At 35.6% G+C, this 21,189-nt stretch overlaps 1 protein-coding gene and 1 pseudogene across 1 annotated transcript; both read left to right on the forward strand.

The window, feature by feature from the left end:
- Window positions 1-8,890: 8,890 nt before the first annotated feature.
- On the forward strand, window positions 8,891-11,262 carry LOC120603108 (olfactory receptor 481-like). Its single transcript, XM_039863442.1, has 2 exons — window positions 8,891-9,864; window positions 11,238-11,262. The coding sequence occupies exons 1-2, from the start codon at window positions 8,927-8,929 to the stop codon at window positions 11,260-11,262; spliced, it is 963 nt and encodes a 320-aa protein (XP_039719376.1). The 5' UTR covers window positions 8,891-8,926.
- Window positions 11,263-13,218: 1,956 nt separating this feature from the next.
- LOC120603131 (olfactory receptor 481-like) lies at window positions 13,219-18,602 on the forward strand (annotated as a pseudogene).
- The last annotated feature ends 2,587 nt before the right edge of the window (window positions 18,603-21,189 follow it).

Consider the following 21,189-nt stretch of genomic DNA (forward strand, 5'->3'; position numbering starts at 1 on the left):
GAAAGTACAAAGTTGAGCAAACAAAAACAAAGAGCTAATCCTTGAGAAAAAAACAATACTATGAAAGAGAAACAGCAAATGTAATCATCAGAAGATCCAACTACAAAAGAAATGAGTTAATAAAATAATTAGAATAAGGACTTTAGAATAAGTGTAATTAATATACTCAGAAGAATATGAGATAGTAGAAAATAAAAATTTATTGTTGAAATAATAAATGAGCCCTCAACAAAGCTGAGGAATATGCCCAAGATCCAGCACAAAAGGTTAAGGAGATGAAAACCTAAAAGAAAAGAGATATAGAAGATCGATCATGAAATTTCAACATCTGTCTAGTGGGAGTAGCAGAAGAGAGTGAGAATGGTTGAGTACAAGTAGAAAAGCAATATTTAATGAAATAATTGAAGAAAATATTTCAGTGCTAAACACAGATAAGAGTCCTGAGAGAGAGAGAGAGAGAGAGAGAGAGAGAAAGAGAGAGAGAGGTCTTCTTAAATACCAAGTACAAAGAATGACAAGAAAGCACTATCTTCAAAATTGTGTGGTGAAATATAGAGAATATTTTGAGTTTCTATAAGTAGTAACAACTTAGTACAGAAGATAAAACATGACATCAAAGTTTTCATCAGCAATGTGAGAGGCAGGAAGATAAGGAAGCAACTCTTAAGTTGTAAGATGGAAAATTATTATGTATATTGAATTCCATACTTAAATAATATGTGACTCAAGTGAGAGGGAATATAGACATTTTTTATATCATAGAAGGACTCATATTTTACTGTTCACAAGACATATCTTTGTGAGGGAAGAGAGAGAGAACCTAAAGGAACATATGAAACGCAAACAAGGGTAAGCAAAGGAACAAATAAAAGTAATTTATTAGTTTAAACAGTTGTGGACCAAAAAATAATTTGTATCTAAACTTCCTAACGATTTAACAAGCAAGATGGGAAGTGGTGAGAGAGGGAAGGGAGTGAGGTAAAGGCATGGTCAGATTCTTGTCTAATTCGATGATAGAGTATGGAAACACATTAATTCCGAAATTGGTAGAAAATGTGAAAGTGTTAAAACTTGAAGAGTTATAACTATTGGAGGAATAGAAGTAAGATGCATGAGCTCTACTATTAGCTTAAAAAACAGTACAAAGAAAACTAATTTGATGTAATTAAATCAAATGATAGGAAAACAGCAACAAAAACAACAGCCAAAAACATGGTAAATAGAAAACTTGAGTGAGATTATATCATATTAGATCACATTGTTCGTTGCAAATGAACAGATTTGATGATATCAACAGTTAAAGAGTGAGAGAATGTATACTCTCTGATACTACTGGTGAGAAGTAAATTGAAACATTTTTTAAGGCTTTATAACAAACATTTTTTAAATGATGCTGGTTTTCTTTAAGTGTAATTTGGTAGTATCTATTAGAATTTAAATTATGCAAACCTTTTTGACCCAGTTATTGTACTTCTTAGGGTACATCCAAGAGAACTAACTGTTATACAAGCACAGTGGATTATTAGCAAGGATATAGTTAAATAAATACTTTGGAATGCTATGCAGTATTACAAAGAATGAAGGAAATTAATACATACTCACATGGAATTATCTAAAAAACTTTTTGAGTAAAAACAAGTTCAGAACAGTTCAACAGTAACATCACTTATGAAAAACCACCCGGAAATCAGGAACAGGGAAGAGATCCTTGGCTTATGTAGAAAGGGAGAGTGGAGCAGAGATAAATGTGGGGCAGGAAAAGGAAGATGTATCTTCAATAACTACATCTCTATTGAAAGAGTCTGGCATTGCGAGTGGGGTTTAAGTGGGAAATGCCAAGGCTGAATTAAATTGTGAGTCACTTTCACACAGAGAAAAACATTGTGGCTTTTCTGGCAGTTTCCTAAGGTGTGACTAAATGTGAACCACAGGACAGTGCTCAAGAAAATAGTTCCAGGTACCTGGTCATGGCTGCTTCTCAGAAATATCACAGATGATCAAAGCATAGCACATGTTAATTATGTTGGTCTAAGTCAAGTTTCAAAACTAATTACATCCGTGCCATTGTAACACCTATATACAAGTAATGAAGAAAATAAACGAAACCCCTGAGACTTTAATATCTCGGGCAGCATAATGGTGTAGGTATGTGTAAACACACCTAATTTTCTTAACCTCATTGGGTTTCTTCCCATTGGATTTTCAGTAGGATATCAGCAAACCTGTGCATAACTGATCCTGAAGTACTTAAGGTCTTACATTCCAAATGGTTCTAAAACCTGCATTAGTAAGCCCTGCTTCACAGAGATGATTCCTGGAATCTCTCTTCATTATAATATTTGACCAGCAGGTAACATTCGTTCTTTGCTATTGATTTTTAAATGTCCTTTGCATTTGTGGTAGAAGCTAATAATTGCTTATTTGAAATATATTCTCATTTATGGATTATTCATTTATTGATACCCATTTTGGGTGTTTTCACATATCTCATTTAACACAGTAACTATGAGAGGGAAATATTATATCATTTTTAAAAATAGGGAAATTGAGTCTCAGAGGGGTTATATAATTTTTCCAAGGTTGCCTAGCTATAAAGTGGCAGACCTGGAATTTTTCCCTCAGTGCTTTCGGCTCCGAAATTTTATTTTTATTATAGCACTGTATGTTATGCCTTCCATATCATGCTGGCACTCATATCATGTTTCAAATCATTTGAGTCTTTCATATGTATATTTTCATATAAAATAAAAGATTTATTTCCAATTTGTCTTTCAAGCCTCTGACGCAATGCTGGGACTAATGAAACCAGGGATTCTTACATTATCGTTATCAAGTTAATTCATCATGAAAAACTGATTTAATACATTGGTTTAATGATCAGTGCATAGAGTATAAGGTTTTCATCATCATAATGATGAATAATAGGGTTATGATAGTTATTTACGTGTACATACTGTAAAAAAATTTTTAATGTTGAGATCTAAAAAGCAAATATTCCCTTTGGCAATTCAAGAGTCAACAGTCAACTCAATTTCTTTAAAAAACAATGTCATTTCTTCTCCTCAAGGAGCAGGCTTATGATATTTGATAGTAGTACTTCCAAAATATTATTTGATCTTTGATAGTATTCTTTTATTTAATAGTACTTACTGATTCTTTTCATTGTTTGGTACTTGTATTTTTAGTGGTGTGGCTTGCTGTTTACTGAGATGTTGGGGTGACCTCAAAACTATAGGTAGTTGCAGTTTAGTTGAGCTTCTTCTATTTAAATAATTTTTTTTTTAATTTTCTAAGAGTTTATTTGAGCCAAACTGATGACATATGCCAGGGAGCAAGATCTTAAATGCTCCCTCCTTTTAAAAATCTTATGTTGGCATCGTCATCACATTTCTCTTGACTCAGCTACAAATTCCCCTCTAGCACATCAGATATTTCTCTAATGTTTCCACTATTTTCAGTCTTTATTATTGCCAAAGCAGCACCATATTGCATCTGGACTATAGCAACATTCTAACAGGTCTTACTGTTAATTCTCTTACTCCGTTACAATTTAGTCCCCTCAGAGTAGCCAGAGTTACCTTTTATGTAAATTAGATCATGAGGTTCCTTTAAAACTTTACAGACTTCCTGTTGCACTTTGAACATTGTTTAAATTCTCAACATGTTTTGCAAAGCCATAAATGATCTGGCTTCTGCCTCGTTCTTGAGTTAATCATGTGTTACCAGTATCCGTCCACACTGGTTTGCTGTTCTTCAGAGATACGAAGCTATCATTCCAGAGTCCTTGCAATGGCTGCTTACATTGTAATGCTCTTCCCCTCTATCTTCGGATGGTTTGTCTGTGTCATTTATGCTTTATTTTAAATGCCCCATCCACAGTGAGGTTTCTTTAGACCAATTTAAAATTAGCCACCAAGACACTGTCAAATCACTTTATTTTAATTCTCTGCGTAGCACTTATTGTCCAAAGCTTTCTTGCTAATTTACTTTTCTTTTTGAATGGTCTGCTCTCCACAATAGACTGTATGACACAGGAGGGCAGTATCCTTGTCTTATTAAGCAGAAACTCACAAATATCTCGCAGAGTGGTAAATAGAAAGTGCTTGATAAGTATTTTAAGATGAAACAAGTAATTTGTGCCTTTTATATATTTTCGCAGATACAATGAATCGAGTATACATTCTGATATTAGATTTTCTTCTCTGGACAATTACATGGTAATTTTTTCTTTGTCCTTAGTTTTCAGAAATTTGATTACGATTACGATGTGTCTTGGTATGGATAACCTTAGGTTTATTCTGTTTGGTGTTTGCTGAAACAGTTTTTTTAATGAAAGATTATTAACATTGGTAAATAACATTTTTCAGGTATACAAAATTATAATTTGACATCTGTGTACATATGGTAATGGAAACACTTCTTGACTAGGTAGGTTTGAGTCTTTTACTCAATTTGGAAATTTTAAATCATTATTTCTTCAAATAGTTTTTCAGCCCCACCTTTTTTTCTATTTTTTTCATGATTCTGAAGCCACGAATATTAGATCTTTTGTTATAGTTCCACAGTTCTCTGAGTCCCTAAGTTTTTTTTTTTTTAAGTCAGTTTTCTTTCACTGGTATAATAATTTCTCTTTGTTGTATCTACAAGGTTACTGATTCTTTTCTGTGTCACCTCCATTCTGCTGTTGGGCCTATTCATTGAGTTTTTGATTGGGCGTACATTTTTCAGTCGTAAGATTTCCATCTGCTGCTGCTTTATTTCTTCTATTTCTTTGCCGAATGTTTCTATATTCTTAAGACAAAATCTATTTCAGTTATGTTTATGATTGCTCATTGAAGCATTTTTATGGCAGCTGCTTTAAAATTCTTGTCAGATAATTCCAACATCTCTCATCTCAGTGTTGGTGCCTGTGAATTGTTTTTTCTCATTCTCCTGGTTCTTGTTACAATGAGTGATTTTTTATTGAATCTTTGACATTTTGGTTTTATGCTATAAGTAAGACTCTGGATCTTCCTTAAACTTTATTTTAGTTGGCCTTCTACACTCTGCTCTGGTAGGGGAAGGCAAGGGTTGGAGGTGCTGCTTTATTATAGTCAGATGGGGATAGAAATCTAGGTTCCCCACATGGTCTTCACTCACAGTTTGGCCTTTGAGGGGCTGGCAGAGGTGAAAGGCTCAGCTTTCTAGCCAGTTCTGGTTTACCTACCCCAGTACAGGTTTCTGTGGAGATTTCTGCTCTAGTAAGCTATGATTCTCCGTATCTCCCTGTCTCTCTCTCTCCAATTTGGGGGTAGTGGTTTTCCCTGTGACATAATTTCTCTGATGGATTAAGAGGAGTTATTGGTTTTCAGTCTGTTCAACCTTTTACTTGTTAAAAAGTGGAGTGATGACTTCTAAATGCCTATGTGCTGTACTGGAATCCAGAAGTCATTTACACCGAAATTAATCATTGTTTTATCATTGTTGTATATACTCAGTGTTTATACTTACTTATATATTTGGTAATATATTTACATGACATTCTACTGTGTTTAAAAACCTTCTTCTGGTTCATTTTCCTTCCTTTTTACTGACTTATAAATTCTTTTAATGATGTTCTGTTTATGGTAAATATTGAAAAAGTTTTCGATTTATTTATTCTTATGCCATCTCTAGTTGAATTATGGATTCACAGATGTCTCCAAACAATTGCAGTTCTGCTTCAACTGATCTTTTTGGTCATTATTTTCTCTTAAGACTTTGAAGTCATTACTTGAGTGTCTTCTAGCTTCTAATGTTACTGATGAAGAGTTTATCACTTTATTTGTTTATTGTATTTTTTAAATTTAGTTTCAAGCATACAGGACATTGGTTAGACATCTATATAGTCCATAAAACCATCTCCCCAATTGTACCCTCCCTCCCCTGACCCTCCACCTAGCCAGCATATTAATGGTAACTGCATTCCCTGTGCTGTGCTTCCCATCCCCGTGACCATCCATCAGCTACTAATTTGTACTTCTTTAGCCCTTCAGCCTATTCTCTCAGTCCCTCAAACCCGCCCCTCTGTCCATCACCAGATTGTCCACTATATTTGTAAGTCTGGGTTTGATTAGTTTGTTGTTCTTATTCCTTAGATTCTGCATATAAGTCAAATCATATAATGTTTTTCTTTCTCTGTCTGACCTAAATACCTTCTAGGTCCATCAAAGCAATATCTTTTCCATTCTCTTCTTTTTCATATGTAGGTGTCTTGTTTTCTTATCCTTTCAGCTACTCTATCTTTTGGTTGGAGCACTTAATTCTTTTCCATTTAAGGTACTTATTGATAGGAATGTAATTGTTACCATTCTTTATTCCTGTTTTTGATACATGTTTTTTTTTTCTTTTTAAAGAAGTCCCTCCAACATTTCCTGTAATACTGGCTTGGTCGCGATACATTCCTTTAGCTTATTTTTGTCTGGGAAGCTCTTTATCTGTCCTTCAACTCTAAATGATAGCTTTGCTGGATAAATTTTTCTTGGGCGTAGATCCTGGGTCTTCATCCTGTCAAATATTTTTGCCAAGCCCTTCTTCTTTTGAGAAATCAGCTGCCAGTCTCATGGGTTTTCCCTTGTAAGTAACTATCTGTTTTTCTCTTGCTACTTTTAATATTCTTTTTTTGTATTTAACCTTTGGCATTTTAATTATGATGTGTCTTGGTGTAGGCCTCTTTAGATCCCTAATTTTTGGAATTCTCTGAGCTTCCTGTGGTTTTATGTCCATTTCCTTCACCAGGTTAGGGAAGTTTTCCATCATTATTTCTTCAAACAGCTGTTCAACATCTTGATTTTCTTCAGTTACGCTGATCAGATGACTATTTGGAGCCTTAATAGTGTCCTATATCCTCTTTAAATTATTTTTATGTTCTTGCCATCTTTTTCCTTGCCATTCTGATTGATGTCATGATTACCTTTCTTGTCCTCTAGATAGGGCATTTGATCCTCTTCTTTATTCCCTTTGTTTATTCCTTTGCTTATTCCGTTTAATATACTTCTCATCTCCAATGATGTGTTCTCCACTTCAGACTGGTTCCCTTTTATAATTTCCATTTCCATTTTTATGTTTTTTATCTCTCTGTCGAAGTTCTCACTGAATTTATCTACACTTCCCAAAAGTTCATTGAGCATCTTTATAACCAGTGTTTTGCACTCTGCATTGTTAGATTACTTATTCTGTTCTCTCATATGGTTTCTCCTTCTTTGTCTTCTCATTTTGGCTGCCTTTCCATGACTGTTTCTTTGTACTAAGCAAAGCTCCTAAATCTCTCAGTCTTATTAGTGTAGATTTGTGAAGTAGGTGTCCAGTGGCACAGTCCTGAGAGGGGTTCAGCTGCAGGCCAAACTTAGCCCAAGCCTCTACCCCTTTGGGGCCACCTGTTAAGATTCAGCAAGCAATCCATAGATTTGCCTTAAAAGGCCACACCAGAAACCGAGGCCTGCTTTATGCTGTCACAGATGTACCTTTAATCTATAACATCTATTTTGTATTACTGCCAATGCATGACTATTTTATGATAATTCAGAGTTTGGAGTTTTACACTAAACAGAGTGCAAATTCAAATCCTAATTGTCTATCAGGATAAACCAATTATAATTACTTCTTAGAACAGGAGATTTATGTTGGAACTAGGCAGAGACAGAAAATTCTCTTTCTCATCTCTCTGTTGGCTAATTAAAGGATATTTTTAAGACTCATTCCACTGAGGTTGAAGGCAAGGGTTTCTTGAATTATGAGTAGATATGTTAAAGAGAGCATGAGAGTCTCATTTTTAACTCTACAAGCTGCATGGTCCCAAACCCTTATCCTTAGTGCCTGCACAGCTATTAAGGCACAAGGTCCTTAGTTGTAGAGGTTGGCAAATGTCTCTAGACAGTTGCAATTCTGCTTCAGCTTATTTTCCTAATGATCAACTCACATCATTTCTGGTTGGTGGAGATTTCCTTTATTACATGAAAGCTCATTTCTGCATTCTGAACTTTAAAAAAATATTTAAATTAGCAGTTTATCCAGTATTTTATTGAAAATGTTTTAGGATATTTCACAGTATTACTTAAGATGGAAATCTTTAATTTTAATATTTTCATTCTTTTGATTAAACCTTAATTTTATGTTAGGTGAAATGACTTCTTGATATTCCTTTAATTTGTATATTATTTTCTTGGTCTTACCTGGCTAGCCTAATATATAAGCATATGGGCATTTTGTCAACATATTCTATTATATATGTTATTCATGTATGATTATGAAATGTATTCTTTTGTTAGTACCTATAGTACTTAAAGTACAATTAATGACCCAAAGTGGATTTATTTCATGTGTTGCTCTCAGGATTAAACTCTATTTGCAGCTTCCATTTACAGCCAATCTGTAATTAACCTTGGAAACTCAGTGTGGTCTAACGCAACATAGATTTCTCACTTCCAGTATACTTCCAGTATATTCTCTGTTATCAACATTTCCTCATATTCCAGGCTGATGGAAGTACTATTATTTACAATTGTATCATGTAGAATATGTCACTGTGGAAGAGGAAGAGAGAGTTGTCCATTGGTAATTTAATCCAGAAGAGGTATAGCTCATTGGCATGTACTGTTCACAGTCTCACTGGCATGTACTGTTCACTGTGAGGGAGCTGGGAAGTGTGGTCTCCAGTGTGATCAAGAAATAGAAGTCGGATATTGGTAAAAAGTAGTATAAGGTCCATCACTTTGAACATTCTGGTTCTCATCAGGTTCTCAAGACATCATCGCTGTAGGTGTTCATTCAACAGTCTGATCAAATGATGCAAATGTGATAGCATTAGACAAAAGTGAGAGCTATGTTTTGATTTTTTAGGAGGTCGAATGGTAAAGTAAATATATTAATTACGAGATCATTTAATTTATTCTAATATCCACCAGTTTTTATGTCAACAGGTATCATTCCAAATAAGATGGAGACTGGAAACCACACTGTGGTGACAGAATTCATTATTTTGGGGTTAACAGAGGATCCTACGCTTTGTTCTATCTTCTTTGTGGTTTTTCTGGGAATCTATGTTACTACCATGTTGGGCAATATCAGCATAATCATGTTAATCCAAAGAAGCCCTCAGCTTCACACTCCGATGTACCTTTTCCTGAGTCATTTGGCTTTCGTGGATATTGGGTATTCCACATCAGTCACACCTATCATGATTGTGAGTTTCCTAAAAGAGAGAACTACCATCCCTGTTGCTGGCTGCATAGCCCAACTCGGTTCTGATGTTGTGTTTGGAACGGCTGAGGGCTTCCTGCTGGCTGCCATGGCCTACGATCGCTATGTGGCCATCTGCTCCCCACTTCTCTACCCTACACAAATGTCTCCCAGAGTCTGCATCATCCTACTGGTTGCTTCCTATCTGGGTGGATGTGTGAATGCTTCATCATGTATTGGCTGTTTATTGAGCCTGACTTTCTGTGGACCTAATAAAATCAACCATTTCTTCTGTGACCTCCCACCACTAGTGCAGCTTTCTTGTACCCATATTTATGTTGCTGAAATATCTCCTGCCATCTCAGCTGGGTCAGTCATTGTAATCACACTGTGTATCATAGTTTTTTCATATCTGTACATCCTACATTCAGTCTTGAAGATGCACTCTACTGAAGGAAGGCACAAGGCCTTCTCTACTTGCACTTCCCACCTTACTTCAGTCACTTTGTTTTCTGGGACAGTCACATTTGTTTATGTCATACCTAAGTCCAGCCACTCACCTGACCATATTAAAGTGGTGTCTGTGTTCTACACGGTGGTGATCCCCATGTTGAACCCCATCATCTATAGTCTAAGGAATAAAGAGGTAAAAGAGGCCTTGAGAAAATTGTTGGCTAGAATTGGTCATGTTGAAAGAAATCCATTGTGATTCCAGAGATTGCAAAATGATCGTTTTGGAAAATGTGTGATGGATGTTTTTTTTATCTATTAGCCTTTCTTTTATGTGAAGAAATATCTCAAATATAAAATGCCGGTATGTTTCTAAATGACAATTTTAATTTGTAACTTTCTAGAATCACCAAATATATCATTTTCATGAAAATCTGCTGGATTCAGATTAATATGTATATTTTAGGGTTAGGATACCTGGAGAATATAGTTTCACTTTTTCTCTTCGTTCATTTTAGGGAGTCTATGATTAGAACATTTTTTTTCTATTAAGTTTCATATTTAAAGGGTATCACCTTATAAGTTGACATCATATACTCAATGGAAATGCAATTGATGGTAGTACTGACAGTCTAGGTCAGTTTCTCTGAAGATTTAGCTTCTCTTATACAGGGTTACCATAATTTTTGGAAGTAGTGATGCTAGAGTCTTGGAAAAGTTTCCTTCCCACTTAATCTCAGCTAGACAAAATTTGTTTCACATATTTGCCACCAGGAGACTCAATCTAGATAACAATGAAGGCAGTCTGAAGGTTTAGCCACTGAGAGTTCCTATAAGTTTTTCCTACTACTGAAAGGTTTCTCTGCGAAGGTTTGTCTTTGAGTCTTTGCAGACAAGCTTTTGAATGGTAGGAAAAACTACTGCAAAGTGGTGGTAGAAAGTTCCGCTACGGCAGAGCTGAACTTTCTTTCAGCAAGCCAGTTGGTATTTCTAGGAAATAAAATTATGAATTAAGACACCCAGGCTCATGCAGGCATGGAATATACCCACCATTCTTTACATCTCTCAAGAAAATGTTTATTGCCACTTTTGTCATTGCTTTATTTTAGGCGTGTTGTCTAAGCCCTTCATTTTTGTAACTCAAGCTCCTGACTTAAGCTTTGATTGTGGAGGTATCCAGTTCAAAAATGGCTATGTGTATAAACACATTACGAGCAGCTTGAGTAGATAAAGAGCCAGGCTGCCCTCCACCCCCAGGATCCATAGATAACTGACCATTTGGACTGTTTGTATTTTCTTTTCCTGTACTTTAAATTCCCGCTCTTATGTTTTAAATTTACCAATAAAGAGTGAGCTCCCAAAACCCTAGGCTCCCACGCTCAACTTTAATAAAAGCTGCCTCTAGAGACAAAGAAGGAGGGTCAATTCAACAGAAAAATATAACTATCGTAAATATATAAGCACTTAACATCAGAGCACCTAAACATATGAAACAAATATTGATAAATTTGAAAGGAGAATTTGACAGCAACATAATTAGAGTAGATTTCAATATGGCAATTTCAATAGTGGCTAGAACACTCAGCCAGAAGATTGATGAAGAAGAAGTGGACTTGAACAGCACTATAAACCAAATGGACCTAACAGACAAATACAGGACTACTCACCTACCCACAATGGAATGACACTTGAAATAAATGACAGTAAGTACAGGAAAAAATCCCGAATACATGAAAAATAAATAACACACTCTTAAAAACCACTGGATCACACATTTTATGAGGCCAATATTACTCATACCAAAACCCGATAAAGATAACACCAAAAAAGTAAACTACAGACCAATATCTCTCATGAGCACAGATGCAAAAATCCTAAATAAGATACTAGACAACTGAATACAGCAACATATTAAAAGATTATACACCATGATAAGTGGGCTTCATCCCAGGGTCACAGGTATGGTTCAACATATACAAATCAATTAATGTGATACACCACATTAACAAATTAAAAAATAAGAATCATATGATCATATCAATAGATGCAGAAAAAACTTTCGAGAAGATACAGTATCCATTTATGATCAAAACACTTAACAAAATTGGTATAGAAGGAAAGTACCTTAGCATAATAAAGGCCATCTATGACAAACCCTCAGCCAACATTATTCTTAATGGTGAAAAATTAAAAACTTTCCCTCTAAGATCAGGAACAAGGCAAGGCTGTCCACTATCGCCACTGTTATTCAGCATAACATTGGAAGTCCTAGCGAGTGCAGTCAGACAAGAGAAAGATATAAAAGGCATCCAAATAGGAAACAAGTCAAACTGTCACTATTTGCAGATGACATGATTCTCTATATAGAAAACCCTAAAGACTCCACAAGAACACTACTAGAAACAATAAGCAAATACAGTAAAGTCTGTGGATACAAAATTAATATTCAAAAATTCATAGCTTTTCTATACTCTGATAATGAAATGTCCGAAAAAGAAGTGGAAAAAATAATTCCTTTTGCAGTTGCAACAAAAAGAATAAAATAGCTAGGAATAAATTTTACAAAACATGTGAAGGACCTATATAACGAAAACTACAAGATCCTATTAAAAGAAATCAAAGAAGGTAGAAAGAAATGGAAAGATATTCTGAGTTCTTGGATTGGAAGAATCAACATAGTTAAAATGACCATATGACCTAAAGCATTATACAGATTTAATGCAATCCCCATTAAAATCTCATAGGCATTTTTTAAAAGAAATAGAACAAGAAATCACCAGATTTGTATGAAGCACAAAAGACCCCGAATTGCCAAAGCCATCCTGAGAAAAAAGAGCGAAGCTGGAGGCATCACTCTGCCTGACTTCATATTATACTACAAAGTAACAGTAATCAAAACGGCATGGTATTAGCAGCAAAATAGACACACAGACCAGTGGAACAGAACTGTGAGTCTAGAAGTAAACCCATATTTATATGGGCAGATAATTTTTGACAAAAATGCCAGAAACATACAGTGGAGAAAGGAAAGCCTCTTCAATAAATGGTGCTGGGAAAACTGGAAAGCCACCTGCAAAACAATGCAACTAGACTGTTATCTATCACCACACACCAAAATTAACTCAAAATGGATTAAGGACCTGAATATAAGACCTGAAACAATGAAAGGCATAGAAGAAAACATAGGAACTAAGCTCAAAGACCTTGGACTTAAAGAGGATTTTATGAATTTGACCTCAAAAGCAAGGGAAGTAAAAGCAAAAATAAATGAATGGGACTACATCAAACTAAAAAGCTTCTGCTTAGCAAAAGAAGTCATCAACAAGGTAAAGAGAGAACGATCCGAATGGGAAAATATATTTGGAAGCAACACCTCCGATAAAGGCCTAATATCCAAAATATGCAAAGAATCCATACGACTCAATAACTACAAAAAAAACAAATGATCCAATCAAAAAATGGGCAGAGGACATGAACAGACACTTCTCTCTAGAGGACACAGAATTGGCCAACAAATATATAAAAAGATGCTCAACATTGCTAGCTATTAGGGACATGCAAATTAAAACCACAATGAGATACCATCTCACACCTGTTGGAGTAGCCGTGATCAACAGGACAAGTAACATCAAATGTTTGAGAGGATGCAGAGAAAAAGAAACCTTCATACACTGCTGGTGGGACTGCAAATTGGTACAGCCACTGTGGAAAACAGTATGGAGGTTCTTCAAAAACCTAAGAATTGATCTACCATATGATCTAGCAGTCCCTTTACTGAGTATTTACCCCAAAGACTTGAAAACCCATGTCTGAAATGATATTTGCACACCGATGTTCACAGCAGCATTATTCACAGTGGCCAGGACATGGAAGCGACTGAAGTGGCCTATGATAGATGATTGGCTAAAGAAGCTGTGGTACATACACACAATGGAATATTACTCGGCCATAAGAAGAGATGAAATACTTCCATTTGCAACAACATGGATGGACTTCAAGATAATCATGCTAAGTGAAATAAGCCAGGCAGAAAAAGTTGAAAATCACATGATGTCACTTACATGTGGGATATAAACCTGAAAGCAACAAATGAGCAGGACAAACAAACAGACTCATGGGCATGGACTATAGGCTATTGGTTACCAGACAACTATAGACTAGTGGATACTAGTGGGATGGGGGAAGAGGGGGAGGTAGATGGCGTAAAATGGGTCAAATAAAGGATTTAAGGGGAGAGTGAAGTGGGTAAAGGGTATCAAAATACATGGTAGCTGAAGGCAACTGGACTTTGGGTGGTAATCACAATAGAATATACAGATGTCAAATGTTAATGTACACTTGAAAATTATATAATTGTATTAACCACTGTTACCTCAATTAACTTAATTTAAAAAATCACTGTGTAAAGGAGAGTATCAAAAGGACATGTAAAAACTATCTTGAGACAAATGAAAATGAAAACAACTTACCAATTAAAGCAGTACTAAAGGAGTATTTGTACTAGTACGGAAAGAGCAAGATCTTCAACTATAATGGGTGCTAATCAAGTGGTGTGAACAAAACGTTAGGAGGAAGATAAGGGTGAAAGGCATTAATTTTTCCAGATGTGATCTGGGATGTGTTTTGGAATCAATAGCCATCTGTTTCTATCATTTATCAGCCACCGTTGGGCTTCCTTAAAACCAAAAGGTACTATGTCTTTCTAGGACAGATGGAACCTCACAGCATGTTCATTTTCTACTTTGTTGGACTCGAGGTGTTTGAGCTGTGAGATCCTCCTAATGTGGATTATCAGGCTTAGCTTTGTTCTGAAGGTTATCGATCAATGGGCTCCTTCAAACCCAGAATCAAAGGACTCTGACCTTCAACCTAGATAATGTTCTGCTGTGTGACCATGGTTCAGGAATACAGCTGGAGTCAATTGTGGCTGTGTATGTTTGACAACCTGCCAGTCCATATGGCATCTGTGTGTAGCAAGATCATTTAAAAAAAGTTAGTGTGAGCTTCATTGTTTTATTAGAAAGCATATGTGTTGGTGGTTCAGAGTTGCCAGTGCGGAGAGGGAAGAGTGTGTGTGTGAGAAATGTCCGTTGCCAACAAGTGTGGTGTGTATCTCAAGTGTCCTAGGACAAATTTATAATACATGTGGAAAATACATATTTTAAAAAAAAGTATGTAAAAATGTATGTCACTTATGTTCAAAATAATACTGCAATCCCATTGAATGCACATCTATAAATTAAACTGTGCTAACAAACCCAAATTATTTCTAAACATAGGTGACACGAAAACCTGGACTACTGAATATAGTCACATTTCAGAAATACCACAGATTGCCAAAGCCATGTTAGTTATGTTGATCTAATAATAAATTTCAATGACAGTAAAATGTTATCTTTTTAAATTTTTTAAATAGAAATTTTCAATTTTTTAATTTAATTAAAATAATTAATGGAACGTCAGGGTATTTAAACATTTTATTCATACATTTAAAATTTTTATTAACGTATAGTTGGCATACAATATTATATTCATTTCAGGTGTACAATACAGTTACTAGACTTATTGTGGTGATCACATCATTCATTCACTTTTATATAATCATATTTACATGTTATTTCTCTGCCCCAGGAGATGTGTACATGTAATTCCACTGTCCCAAGGGATTCTCAGTATAGTTTTAGAAAACAAGTGGAGTAATTATTTTGTAACTACAATTGAAGTAAGCGATTTGGGTCTTAACTAAAATGGCACAAACCTCACTTAAGTATTGCTTTGCTGTACAGTAGCAGTTCCTTGTAACCTATCACTGGTGTTGCCATGGATGTGTCACTAGTTTATACTTGTTCTTTTTTTAAGGATACAGAAATATTTGATTCTGTTATATGTAACAGAGGTTACTAGTTAATTATTTCAAACACATTGTTAGTAATTGAATGTTTATTGTATAAACATGCTTGGTGTTTTCACCTACATCGTATCACTTAACACAGGAATCACATGAGGTGTATGTATTATTTATTTTTTACAGGTAAGGAAGTGGAAGATCAAGATTTGTTTTAGTAATTTGCCTATAATTCCATAGACAGTAAGAGGCAGAGCTATAAAATGAACCCAGGTTTGCATGTCTCCAAAGTTCATGGTAGTTTTGCACATCATTATTTTGCCTTCCGTGCTGGCACTCTTATCGAACTTTGAAAACTTTTGTATCTTTCATTTATCTGCTTTCTTTAAAAATATAAAATTTATTTCAAGTTTGGGTCTCTGTCTAGTTAAAAAAGTCAGAATTTGAGAATTCAGACACATAATCCTAGTTCTTTTTATACTATAGCATATTATTATCATGATTCACATTGAGTAAAATGTGCAAGGTTACTGATATATATATATATGTACGTTTTCTTAAATTTTGTTCAAATTGATGTTTCTAAGGGAAAAAACCAAATTATTTAGGAAAATATATTTGTCTTGAAATTCAAGGTGCCATGGGAATGTCTGAATGTAATCACCATATTCTCCCCTGTCCTTGTCATATGCTCTGGTTTAAACTAAAGAAATACTTTTCTGAAATGATAATATTTGTTTTAGCCTAATTTCTTAGCTTCCCTGGCTGGCTATATCCACCCCTACCTCCCTAACTATCTCTTCACCCATCCCTGTCATGTGCTCCCACTTTTTATTTCTCTATAGTTGCTTAATGGAACTGATGCAACCAAAACTTATCTAATTCAGGTCTCAAATGCTTCATTTCACTTTCCAATTAATCCTAGCCCATAAAACTACCTAGACTCTTCTTATTGCTCATATAATCTCAGAAGTATGAAGTATGGAGTAAGATATAATCTCAGAAGTATGAAGTATGGAGTAAGAGATTTGCAGAATATCCAGGATTCAGCTCATAACAATAGTAAAAATTCTATTTGACCATTTCATCTTGAACATAGAGAACTTCTGGACCTTTAACTAAGGATGTGACTTTTTGTTCCAGGAAAAGGATCAAGTAAGAAAGAGATGTCAAAGTCAACTTCATAATTTTTGGACCAATAATTGGATAAACGATGATAGTATTTACTAAGGTAGAGAATACTGGGGCAAACGCATATTTGGGATAGAGGTGGAAAATCAAAATCTGGCCTTTCTATAATCATTTAGATTATTTAGTTTGTTATTACAGTCAATATTGCTGTAAACATCCTTTTACATATGTTTTGTGCACATGGGGAAGACTTACTCCATAGTATACAAAGAGGAGAAAAATAGCTGGGTCCTAACTGAGTCTTCAATTTTAATGTTGTTGCGGAATTTGTAAAAGAAAATTTGTGTTAGCAGTATTCTATAAGTGAGGCAAAGTTACCATTTAAAAATTTAAATTATATGGTTATGTTTAGGCATATTCATTAAATGTAGGGTCATTTCCCCCGAAGTACTCTCCTGTGGTTCTAGTTTCAGTAGGCACCATTTAGTGAATAAATGGAGACTGAAAATCAGTGACAGAGTTCATTATTCTGGGATTAACAGATAATCCCACACCATGTGCCATCTTCTTTGTGATTTTTCTAGGGGTTGATGCAGTTAGCATAATGGGAAATATCAGCATAATCATCTTAATCCAAAGCAGCCCACAGCTTCATACCCCACTGTACTCTTTTTCTCAGCCATTTGGCCTTTGTAGACATTGGATATTCCACATCAGGCACATTAATGATGCTTATGAGCTTCTGAGAGAACTGCTATCCCTGTCAGTGGTGGTATAGTTCAGCTTGCTTCTGATGTTGCTTTTGAGACCACAGAGTGCTTCCTGCTGGCCACCCTGGCCTTCGATCACTACGTGGCTATATGTTCTTTCCTCTCTACTCCACCCAGATGTCACCAGTGGTCCACTTCTTCCTATTGGGGGCTTCCTACCTGGGTGGATGCATGAATGCTTCGTTATTTACAGGCTGATGAATCTATCCTTCTGTGGACCAAATAAAATCAACCATTTTTTCTGACCTCTTCCCACTTTTGTAGCTTTCTTGTGGCCATATTTGTATTGTTGAAATATCTCCTGCCATCTCTTCTGCACCAGTCCTTATAAGCACACATTTACCATAATTGTATCCTACAGGTACATCTTCCACTCAGTTTTGAATATGCACACTACTGAGGGGAGGAAGAAGGCCTTCTGGACCTGCACTTCTCACCTTACTGTAGTCACTTTATTTTATGGGACAGTTTTGTTTGTTTATGTGATGCCCAAATTGAGCTACTCAGCTGATCAGGTCAAAGTGGCATCTGTGATCTACACGGTGGTGGTCCCCATGTTAAACTTCCTCACTTACAGTCTGAGGAACAAGAAAGTGACAGAGAAAGCGAGATAAGGAAGAAGTCAATATGTGACATGTCTTCCATCTGGTGGTTAGACCTCAACATATGAATGTTTGAGGAACACAATTCAACCCATAACAACGACCCCAGCCTTTCTTCTTCCCCACTTCTCTTGGGAATATTGAAGTAAAGTGGTCACTGAAAATTGGAAACGCAGTTGCAGAAACGTTGGGTGGGTGAAAGTAGTAATGTGGGCGGTTAAACTAATTATCCCTAGCTCAAAGTTCAGTGTCTAGTACAGAGCAAGCATTCAACAAATATATGTTGGTTAAACATTAGCTCTAATTCAATGAATATTTCATTTAGTTTCTCCTTTATTCCTAGCACTAGGTTATTAATTGAGGAAACAAAGTTGAATATTTCATGTGTTTTTCCTTCAAATGTTCACAGTACAATCGGGGGAATGTTTTTTTGTTTTCCATACAAGTGGTGGTTGCCATGATTTCTTAATCTTTAAAAAAAATTTTAATGCTTCATTTGTAAACAAAATTGTATATGTTTAAGGTATACACCATGACGTTTTGACATACATACACATAGTGAAATGATTAATATAGTCAAGCTAATTAACATATCCATCTCTTATCATAGTTAACTCTTTTTGATGTGGTGAGAGCACCTGAAATTTATTCTTAGCAAATTTCCAGTGTAAAATACTATATTATAAACTACAGTTATCATGCTATACATTAGGTGTCTAGAACTTATTTATCCTACATAATGGCAATATCGTTCCCTTTGACCAACATCTCCCTATTTCCCCCCACCTCCCAAACCCTGGTAACTGCCATTGTACTCTCTGCCTCTATGAATTTGACTTTTTTTGATTCCACAGATAAGTGAGATCATACAGAATTTTCTTTCTGTGTCCAGTTTATTTCATTTAGTATAATGTCTTTAGGTACATGCATGTTGTTGGAGATGGCAAGATTTCCGTCTTTTTGATGGCTGAATAGTATTCCATTTTATTTACGTACCACATCTATTGGCGTGATCCTGTGGTTTTTAGCTTTCATTCTGTTAATGTGGTGTACCTCATTGATTGGTTTAGTTATGTTAAACCAACCTTACATCCCAGGGATCAATCCCATTTGATCAAAATTGAGACTTAAAATAATTAATGAAATAAAGCTTAAAATAATTATATTAGGAGGTAGAGAATTTCATATTAAGTGGGGGGCATTTGTGAAAACGGAATGGTGAAATCCATGAAAGGGCAGGCCAGAGAAACTTTTCGCCAAACTTTAAAATAATGTTGAACAAAGAATGAGGCCTGGAGACCCAGTAGGCTCTGACTGTCGGAAGCCAGCCGACCAAGTCAAACCGGGTACCTGAATGGGGGAGCGGGGACTGAGAAAAAAGAGAAGACAGACAGGGTGCAGGAGGGAGAACAGAACTCACAACTGTCTCTCCGAGTTTATTTCTTATCCTTCTTTTTATACATAATCTGTTCCTTTTGGTATCCCAAGATAACATAATTAAAGTAACATCCCGAAGATCAAGGTACAATCGACACTTCCTTTGACACTCCCTTTGACACTCCCTTTATCTATACTTAATCTTCTTCTTCCTGGAATTCCACAGAACCAGCCTTTTCCTTTTTAGGCAAGCAGGCCTCCTGAGATAAACCATGCACTCTTTTGAATTTGGGGAGCTTTGGCTCCCTACAGACACTACCTATATTCAGTGAAGCTATGATAAAAATCCCACTTGCAAGCCATTAGGCAGCTATTCTCATCTGCATTCACTCTAGCACAACTCTGCTTTCTCTCTTTGGGATCTTCTTTCTTTGCTGGGGTTACTTTGGGATCCTCCTTCTTTGCTGGGCTTTCTCCTAATATGTTTTACTTTCATTCTGGAACCTTCTGTTTATTCAACCCATCAACTCTTATCAGAGTTCATTCTCTACTTCTTCATCTTAGCTAAACCTGGTTATCTGAGAACGGCACATCGGCTTCTCAGCTCTGTTGAAAAGAAGTTGCCCACACTCCTTTTCTAAGGCACCAGCACACAATCTTGATGTTCTTCTTACCATATTTCTAAATTGTTTATTTGCGGTCTTCATGACCAAACAATTCACTCACTGATACCAATGTTATCCAGCTATGAAATAGCATACTATTATTCTCAGACCCCTTTACTGACCACCCAGTTTCTTCTCATTTATTAAAGGATCACTGACCTTGTGGTCCTTTTCCATCACAGTTTGTCAGTCCTGCCACAGCATTGATAACTTCACACCAGGTAAGTGTACCATTAGACAATGTGACCTCAAATGCCTAGACTTCCTTACAGCGTCCAGTATCTTCCACAGTCCATGTGAGAACCTTACTAAAATGACCTCAATTATATTCAGTTATATATAGCCCCTTCCACCTCTGGTTTTCATAAATTAGAAGCTATTCATCTTTATCTTCTAATTCAAATGACATTTCAATTTTTTGCTATTTGAAGACTTGAAGAAGTTAATTATGAAACCATTTAGCCTACTTTTTTTTTTTTGTTGAGGAATGGAAAGAATAGCTCCTTAGTAAACTTTTCTGTTATTCCTAGAATTTGGTATGTTAAAAATGCCTGTCTTTTTTGTGGTAACCATCACTTTATTTTTCCAGATTTATTCCCATCTAGTTTCTAGTATTTTTTTTTATATTATTATTATTTTTTAAAAAAATTCTTAAAATTTTTTTTATTGTTTATTGGGGTACAATTATATAATTTTCAGGTGTACATTATACTTTGACATCTATATATTCTATTGTGTGTTTACCACCCAAAGTCCAGTTTCCTTCAGCTACCATATATTTGATGCCCTTTATCCACTTCACCCTGCCCCTAAACCCTATATTGGATCCATTTTACCCCATCTACGTCCCCTCCTCCTCCACCCCTACCCTTTGGTAACCACTATCCATTGTCCATGTCCATGAGTCTCCGTTTGTTTATCCTGTTCATTTGCTGCTTTCAGGTTTATATCCCACATATAAGTGATATCATGTGATTTTCAACTTCTTCTGTCTGGCTTATTTCACTTAGCATGATTATCTCGAAGTCCATCCATGTTGTTGCAAATGGAAGTATTTATCTCTTCTTATGGCTAAGTAATATTCCATTGTTTATATGTACCACAGCTTCTTTAGCCAATCATCTATCATAGGCCACTTCAGTTGCTTCCATGTC

The sequence above is a fragment of the Pteropus medius genome, unplaced genomic scaffold, assembly GCF_902729225.1.
Source record: "Pteropus medius unplaced genomic scaffold, Ma_sr-lr_union100, whole genome shotgun sequence".
Lineage (NCBI taxonomy): Eukaryota > Metazoa > Chordata > Mammalia > Chiroptera > Pteropodidae > Pteropus > Pteropus medius.

What these genes read in the sequence shown, in the direction of transcription:
- LOC120603108 (XM_039863442.1), top strand. Translation starts at nt 8,927, where the DNA reads ATGTCAACAGGTATCATTCCAAATAAGATGGAGACTGGAAACCACACT. An exon ending in AAAGAGGCCTTGAGAAAATT is followed by an intron (nt 9,865 to 11,237) that starts GTTGGCTAGAAT and finishes CTCAGCCAGAAG; the next exon opens with ATTGATGAAGAAGAAGTGGA.